The following is a 9,601-nucleotide window of genomic DNA, read 5'->3' on the forward strand; positions in this document are numbered from 1 at the left end:
ACAGATCCAAATATCACCACTGAAAAGCGCCAGGGAGAATAACGACTATTCAATAACGTTCACACAAGAAAAACAAACATCTCGTTGGAATAGTTTATTTACTCTAGAGAGAAAGAATTTGTTTCGCGTTCGACGAAAAAAAAAAAAAAAAACAAACAAACACACTTGCCTGCTTTCTCGTGTCGAATTATTTCTCAAATATTGTCCCTTTCTCGTTCGTCAAAGTAAATCGAACCTCTTTCAATTTGTCCGGTTCTCCGTGTCAAGTTAGCAATAAAAGAGATGTATGTACAATAAAACAGATAAACCTTCTCTACAATCTTCGATTTTTTTTTTTTTTTTCTTCAATGCAAACGTTATTGGAATACTTCGATGACAATCTTATCGTACCACCAAAATAACGATTAATTTTTAACACACTTCTCGTAGCATACTCTGAAAACCATTCAGCGTTTCCACTCTCGTGTGACGAATGTCAAGTTCCTAAATATAAAACGATTGAAAGTCCGCGAATGGAACTCGGTCGTCGGATATCTTGACTGTGTAGGAAGAAGAAACGTAAGAAAAGTCGCGTAATTAAAACCCTGGGGCCTCTCAAATTTCAAACGCAAGACATTGTCATGTATCCTCGTCCATTCTTTCATCCCGATTATTTAAAATTCTGGCCAACATAAGCACACAAATCAATACCTAATATTCCACTAAGGGTGGGTATGCTTACATTTTTAAAAGGACATTGAAAAATCGCATATGCTAGAATATCTGTTGATTACACTGTATACGCACCCCTTCTTTATTTACAGTCTCCTCCGTTAATGAAAGTGTTGTTTCGGATCGTTGTTAAGAAACTAATAAAAGATTGTGTGAACTGTGTGTGTGTGTGTGTGTGTCGAGTTTCCCCTTCTCATGTGCACATCAATTATTCCAGCTAGAGATACACGTCGCGCGTGTTATATCGCGAAAAGGAAAACAAGAAAATACACCTTTAATCGCTAATATTCTTCGCCATTATCGGCGAGAACAAAAGAAAAAAAAAAAAAAACGTAACACGAAGCAAAATAAATAAACGAAGGTAATGCAGATTTCGTTCGTATCGTAAAAACGAAACGTGACAATTTCAATGGAATAAAATTTGCCCTAGTTACGCAGCAATTGTCCCTCTTTCTCTTCACTGTGACGAAACGAACATCGATCCTATTGAACGGCGTTTACTTAATTTAACAACTAAACGTTCGACCAAAATACATCGCACCTCGTACGGAACAACAGAAATCTGTGTACATAATTAATAATTATAGTGTATCCGTGGATACGTGTGTTTAATAAGGTATACATATCATCTATGTGTATGTATAGCGCCGCACGTGAATAATACCTCTTACCGATAATATCAAATGATATTAACAAAGTTTCACTTTACCAAAATATCGTTAACATTACGATGAAACGTCAGGTGATATCTCCTTTATTCGAACGCAACAATCAAGATCGACCTCCCTGTCATAATATCAAGAAACGAACAATCCTGTGAAGACGTTTGAACGATAACACGAGAGAGATGCCTCTCTCTCTCTTTTCTCGTGTCTATTGGAAATTCGACTTTTCGTTTATTTTTTGTATTTTTTTTTCCATTTTTTTTTTCATTTTTTTTTGTCATTTTTTTTTTTTTTTTTGTGAAAAAAGTGCCTCGAGACAGAGACTCGCAATAATTTCGTTTTCCACTGTCTTCTCACGTGTACTTCGTGGCAACCGGAAACAACGTTCTCCTCCGTTTCTCCTTTTGAAAACACATTTTAACGATGCTAAGTTGTCTGAACGAAGATACGCAGTGAAATATATTTTTCGTAAAATCGTCGAATGATTCACTCGTGTATGTGTACAATTATGTTTGGTATTGCAGCATTGGCGCGGCGAGGTTAGGATGATGAGCTGTATTCATTCTCAGAGCGGAAATGCTCTTGTTGTACCACTCGTCCTCGGCTGACATACCTGAAACAAAACGATTCGCTGTTTTATTCGACCGAATCTCCGATTGTTACCACCGTTAACCCCTTGCCTTGCAACGACCAGTGGCTCCCGTGGTGCAAGGTACAGTCGAGATGCGACGAGAGGAGAACGAAATCGAAGACAAAAATTGTAAATTCCGTTCCGTAGCATTGAGTCGCTAATAAACCACACTTCGTGCGACTTAAAATAAATGAATTAAAAAAGAAAACAGAATTGTGTGTCTGTCGAATTTGCATTTTTGCCCTCATTTCAGCTTCAATTTAAGACTAACGATTACCAAACTGGCTCCTTTTTATCTAACACTGTATTGGAAGAGGAAAATCGTAGGGCAAGGGGTTAATGTTATTGCTCTCGATTTTCTTCAAGTAAATATTACACTCTTCCTAAAGCTTCATGCGTCTGTGACAGAAAACACGTGTGTGCACTTTTCAAATCCTTTTTGTGAAATTGTAAATCTTGAAATTAGAGTGTTCAGTAATATTTTTCCATTGAGAGTGTACTTGTAGACTTGAAAACCAAAGATTAACATACACATATGTATCTATTTAAGTTGTTGCTCGTTGTAGAATGTTATGCCGGGTCCACGCCGGTGCTCGCGAACAGATCGCGAATTATGTTCGCTGGCAGTGTGAACACTCTCGCGAGCAAGGAAACAGCGAATATCGTTCGTGTGGTTTAACGTAGAGTTTGATACTGTTTGCGTTCTGCTTGCGAGCTGTTCGCGAACAGTTTTGGCCAGCGTGAACCGGGCATTACAAGTTGAAAGTACGTTCTTTATTATTATACTTATACTTAGTGAAATTCTCTGCGTAACAGGTAGGGTTGCGGATGGAATACAACTAATAAGATACAGTACAGGATGTTAGTTCTTTTATTAATTATACGAAAATTAATTTTACAAAATTGAATATGATCTAACCTCGAAAAAAGACGAAACATCAGTCATCCCACCATTTTGTGCGTGTCTTCTTTTTATTAAATATTACAGGAATACACAACATGTAGTTTAACACGTTAAACGCCCAGCCTGTTTTGCTTACCGGTTCCGTTCAGGCCACGCATGGCCGTCAAGTGGGCCATGCGAACTATAAACAGAAGACGACCAACGAAAATTATACTGTCAGTCACCGGTGACTGACGCGGCCTGAACGGAATGTATAGCGTCAGTCGCCGGCGACTGACATGGCGCTTAACGTGTTAAGGAAAAATTGCTTCAAGCGTAACATTTATCTAAGGTATATTTGTGAAAAGAAGTAGCTTCCAAAAAGGAAAAGTTTTAACGAAAAGAGGAATATCGTTCGAATCATCCCTTTTCTAGGTAGAAAAATTTCATCGTTCGCTGCCAAGTTATTTCTTAAATTTTCTTGTCGATATTAATACTGAAATAATACCTTGTAAATGCTCTCTTCTGTAATTTTAGGAGAATCCCAAGAAAACGAAGAAAACGCGCAAGTAATTTCATAAAATATTTACTTTATACAACTAAGAAAAATACTACAAGACACCGTTTCATCGTAAACTCTGTTGTTAGTCTTTACGTCCGGTTGTATATTTCTTGGCGATACGAGTAAGATACTTGGAACTTAAATTATCCTTGTGCAAGTGCTGTCTAGGAAATTTTACAACAACAATACTAAGAACTTGTGAGATTCGTTTAATCTCGCTGATGAATCCCACACTTTTGCAAGATTTTACTCAATTGAGAATTTGATATTGCACCTCGAAACAATGATTTCTTATACATGTATCTTACTATACGTACAGAGTGCTTAACAACTTAATGCAGTAAGTGGTCGGAATAAACTAACGTTTAATCAGATTTTTCAGAAAATCTTTGTAAATTGGTAAACTTATAGTATGATTCAAACAACGTGTAAAACACAAACAATATATAATAACTGTTGTATTATATAGAAGCAATTGCTATTATCTATAAAGAAACTACGTTTTTATTGCAAATTTTTTAGGTACGTATACTTTAAACGTAATATTGGAGGCGATTGAAAAAAAGCATTGCACATATTTGGAAAAACTGCTTGAAAATGTAATCTGCACGTTATTTTAACCAATAACCAGTACACCATTGATTTCAATGTTTCATATGTATTGCAAAATATCCAAGCGAATCTACACATGAGAAAAGAGTATTTTACTATTTTATTAATTTACAATGTCTTAAAAGTGCAAATTTTACTAAAACTTATTTATTTCAACAAGTGTGCAGATATGAGATTTTAATTACAAGTTTCTAATTTCAATTCGATTTTCGAGTAATATACAGGACGGTCTAAGTATCCTTGCCACCAAAACTATCTCCGTTGCTTTTAAGAAAAGAGTGAAATATTTTACTATCAACCCTTTCGCTGCGGCAGATTATCGGCGAAATCTTTCGTTTCGGCATTTAAAAATTTGAAAAAATTAAAAGTTCGTCATTTTTAAGTTTCAATTATTGAGAGTACTCCAAGGATTGAATTTTAAGCAAAATTTAAGGATTGAATTAACGCGAAAGTATACCAAAAGTCACCAACAGCACAGTGCGAGAAAATTTTCAAAGCGCCAATAGCAGTGGAAGCGTTAAGTAATATATTCAGTCGTAAGAGAGTTACGTTATAATTAATAGAATATATTTTCAAGATTTCATGGTTCCCGATTTTTTTTCATAATTCCACATATTTTTTTATGTATGTATTGTAAATCATATTGTAGGAACCGACGGAAAAATATTGAGGGACCCAACAGGAATCGAACCTGAGACCTTCGGCTTAGCAAGCCGAGGCTTTGCGCGCTACGCCAACCACTCCCTCCGTATTGTCCCTTGTCGGTTTCCTATTTGGGTATGGAGGCCCCGATACTACACTCGGCCATCCTGAACTGACATTCGCCCTCGAATGTCCTCAGTGCAACACAACTCAACACTTTCGGGCACACTCCCCCACACAGTGGCACACAGCCGAAACGACGCAATTTTGGAGACGTGCAACCCTTAACATGTTTTCATCTCACAGCGCCTGGCTTCGTGCAGCCGTAGATGCCTCCATCCCGGACGAGTCCCCATTTGTAGGAACCTAGAGAAAAATATCGAGGGACCCAAACGGGAATCGAACCCGGGACCTTCGACTTAACAAGCCGAGGCTTTGCGCGCTACGCCAACCACTCCCTCCCTATTGTCCCTTCGAGGTTTCCTATTTGGGCATGGAGGCCCCGATACTACAATATTATGAAAAATTCGGTGACCCATATTTTTATAACTTCCAAGTGAACTTTTATACGCAAAATTCCATTTTTTACCGTAGATAAAGGCTGTCTCAGGGTCTAAAGCATGGGTGTCCAACCTTTCGATTTGCCTGGGTCATACGAAATATATAATACAGTTAATTGTACGTAAGTAACAAAACCTTTTATTTTTTAATATTTTTTATTATAATGCAATTGAGTCGTGAAAAATATCGCTAAAAATCACATGATAATGTTAAAAGTTTACGATATTGTGCTGTTCAGGGGCACAGGTTGGACACGCCTGGTCTAAAGTATTAATAAAGTTATGTAGAATACATGGTTCAATGTGTTCACTGAAATATTCACTTGAGGTTGTTGCCTCGAACTTAAATACATTTTTGGAAACGGTGAAGTACAGACTCTTAACCCCTTGAATTATCATTTTTTTTGCTGACTACGTACCTAACAAAAGCGTTAACTATTTACTGTTTTAGTACTGTATTAAGTAATAAAAATTCATGTATTATAGATTGGTTACATTTGCTAATCCACAGTCTTATAAATTAAAACGAAAGTTTGAATTAGAATTAACACGTTCAGGAATGCAACGAAATTCACGAAACGCTCAACTACTGCCAGCGTTTCTGATGACCGAAGTGTGTATTATCATTAACCCTTTGACAGTCTAATAAACTTATGAATTGCGATCAACAAAATGTATATTTCACACGTATTTTGTTTTTAATTACGTCGTGTGTGATCATTTTTAAAACAAGACACACATAACCCTACGTCATAGTTGTGACAATAATATCTCGCCCCTTTCTAACTTTCTTCCTAAGAGTTAAATAAGTACTTGATACTTTGCTCAAGTCTCACACGGGACAAACTGTCGAAGGGTTAATACTTCATTTTTCAGTATGTAATCTGAAAATGTGGTGATCCACCATCTACTCGATATTTTGTGCCACCATTTTGAACGACCCACCGATGGGTCATGTCCACCTGTGGGTCACACCGTACTGAACGTGTTTAGTTTTGTTACTAATGCAATTATTTTTCTCGCATCTTCACCAGAATTTATGCCGCGAGTCTCACTCGTTATAAGGCAAGGGGTTAAAGAACATAAATATTGAAATCTTTTCAATTTCTATTGCTTAATTTACTGTGATATATAGAGTGTCCAAAACGGTCGGAACAAAATTTATATATACTACGTGTTAATGAGGTCAAGTAGGTAAAAAATGTTCGTATAAACTTAGCCAGGCAAGTATTTCCTACATTATCCGCCAGATATGGAACAAAAAACACCGAGAGTAAAACGAATGTAAAACAAAAGAATACTGACGCGTTCCACATATGGCGGATAATGTAGGAAATACTTGCCTGGCCCGTCTCTCCCGGAATTACCCTATTAATAAATGTATCGAAAATGTATTACTTTCTTTTAATTGAAAAACGGACAGAACTTTCCGGTAGACCTAATATCAACGCTTCGTAAAAATAATAATTAGAATTCAGTAGGTATAACTAGGCTTTCGTTTAAAAATTAATCGTTACAATGCAAAACCGACAGTTCTTTGCAAGTGGCTCTAATAATTTGATCACCCGCTGTAACTCTCATATTTCAAGGATTATTTGGATACGTCGCTTAAGTATGTTTTACTATGCTTCACGTTAATATCTCTGAACAGAAATATGGGGCAATTTCGGGAGAGATGGACCAGCGGGAGAGACGGACCAGGCAAGTATTTCCTACATTATCCGCCAGATATGGAAGAAAAAACACCGAGAGTAAAACAAATGTAAAACAAAAGAATACTGACGCGTTCCACATATGGCGGATAATGTAGGAAATACTTGCCTGGCCCGTCTCTCCCGGAATTACCCCGTCTTAAAATGCTGGATTGAAGAGTTATAAGAGTTATTAGAATAGATGTTCAAAATTTCTTCCTTCTGAAAGAATGCAGGCGATGGATCTAACAAAGTTTCCTTAATGACGAAACCTTAATTATAAATATGTAAGAAACTATCGAGCCTTTGTAATGCTATATTTTCAGAAATTGGGTGACCAAAGCTACGAGTATGCAAAGTTTCAACTAAATCGGTGACCCGAAGGCCATGCACCCTTCTTGTAAGGTCCAACGCCTCTTGACTTCTATTTATGGGGCCACGCAAAGCTGTTGATTTATGAAAGTATGACAGAAACAGAAGACCAGCTTTTGGAATGTACTCAAAATCATTGACTACTATTTATAATACAATAAGAATATTCGAAAGAGTTCCACTCATTCATTACAACTGCCATAACAATTGATAAACATCTTTGAACGCTTACAACTCTTCAATGAAACATTTTAAGACATATAGTCGGGGCCACGATATAGCGAGGTCGTAAAATCGGTTAGGCGTCAAAGTAAACATGTTTTAGCTGCCGGGACCCCGAAATTGACAGAAATACGAGCAGATAAGTACTTGAAACCATGGTCAGGACCGTACAAAGAATTCTTGTATCCAGCGAAAGTCAAACTGATTCTAATATATTTACCGAAAATTAAGTTCAGCTAGGACAATTTAGGGTTTTTTTCTTCTGGGAAAAGCCGCTTTTGTAAGTACGGTTACAAGTGAAGGTCTTATTGAGGTCTTTAACATCTTCATATACTTGCTCGTGTTATATACAGATAGAAAATGCAAAAGGATTGTGTAGCTTTAATATTAACATATTTTCCATTTGTAAATGAAATACCATTTTCTACTTGAAGTACCAAATCATATGCTACCATTCGTTTATTGTTGGAACCCTCAAACAGACTGCAACACACGGCCTTGATTGCCGCAGCATCAATAGGTGCCGCTTCTTAAGAGTTTAATTTACGACCTCGCTATATCGTGGCCCCAACTATAAGTTTATAGGAACTTTTTTTACCTACTTTACCTCATTAACACGTAGTATAAGTTTTGTCCCGACCTTTTTGCACACCCTGTATGTTTCAAAGTAAAACGACCATCATGGTTCTGAAATAGTAAAATAGCTTAAAATATTTATAATTCAAGAAAACATAGGATATTATTAATCTAAGAAGCTACTTTTTCTGTGTGTAAATTGTCTGCAGCATTGTTTATGGTACAGTGGATTCCGGTTAATTGGGACACATTGGACTAATTTGTCCCAAAGAAGCGAATTTCAACGGGCAAAATCTGAGAAACGTAAAAAATGAAGCTAAAAACGATTTATTGAAAAACCTATGTAATATTCGGTCTTAAATACAAATGTGTGAATGTTGAATACAAAGCTAACAATAAGTAATGAAAAATAAGTAAATAAACACGTATTTATACTCCGTTCTTCAGTATCTGTCCCAAATAAACGGCGTCCACTGGTATTACATAAAAAATAATTTGTCAACTTTAGATCTGAATAATCCTCCATAAGACACTTCACTCTTCTTTTACTATAAAAGTAACAGAGATACTTTACGTGGCAAATGTATACATGTATAGGCCAGCCTGCATAATATTTGAAATTCGAATGAAAATTAGAAGTTTATAATTTGTAATTATGCCAGTACAAAACACTAAACATCAGATTACGAGAAAATACTTGACTAAAGTTTCAAAAAAAACATTCCACCACTGTCTTCGATAATTACAATAAAAATTTCTGGAATAAACGATTAAACTCATGAATTCTGTTTCTCAATATTTTCATTTAACAAATTCAATTTTCGCGATGTTACTCTGAACGTCATATTTATATTTCTTTTATAAATAACTTTCTTCACGTATAGTTCTTTAACGCTACGAAACTTATCGATTATGATTTGTTTAAACGTTCAAATTAGACGTCGAAACAAGGTACTTGTATGAAAATCTTCCTGACATTAAAAATCACTATTTCAACAGTCTCGTGTAAACAAGCAAACGTAATTATACAGGGTGTCTCAGGTTTTAATGGCCAAACGTTGTCAGTAGATTCCATGGGTCGAAATAAAACAAAAATGTTATACAAACGTAGGTCGATGTTACAGGAAACAATAGCAGACTCGCGGTTACTGCGATGTAATACAGCAATAGATCAGCAATATTTACGGTTACTCTGTTTATGCAAGAAGCAACTAATACTCCACCGTTTATGCAAGATTGACATCAGATAACAGAATTTTAGTTAGCATTTACTCTGCTGTGAAAGTATAACCTATGAATACCCTATATACCGTTATATCACCATACGTCCATGAACGTGTAAAAGATAGTATTAAGCCAGTCTTGCTTATTTATAAATACAATTTTAATTAATCAGGTATTAATTTATTAAACTATAACTGCCTAATATATATATAGGTATATAAATTATTTATTAGCTAATAGGAAATTATAA

General features: G+C 36.0%; 1 protein-coding gene across 1 annotated transcript in view; it reads right to left on the bottom strand.

The window, feature by feature from the left end:
- Positions 1–1,882: 1,882 nt before the first annotated feature.
- The window catches only part of LOC108576803 (homeobox protein prophet of Pit-1-like), a 67,432-nt gene continuing 59,713 nt past the window's right edge, over positions 1,883–9,601 (bottom strand). The window contains exon 6 of the mRNA XM_017939863.1: positions 1,883–1,989. Coding sequence (XP_017795352.1) covers positions 1,883–1,989 — 107 coding nt within the window. The remainder of the gene's footprint in view (positions 1,990–9,601) is intronic.

This window comes from Habropoda laboriosa, unplaced genomic scaffold (genome assembly GCF_001263275.1).
Source record: "Habropoda laboriosa isolate 0110345459 unplaced genomic scaffold, ASM126327v1 scaffold527, whole genome shotgun sequence".
NCBI classification, from domain to species: domain Eukaryota; kingdom Metazoa; phylum Arthropoda; class Insecta; order Hymenoptera; family Apidae; genus Habropoda; species Habropoda laboriosa.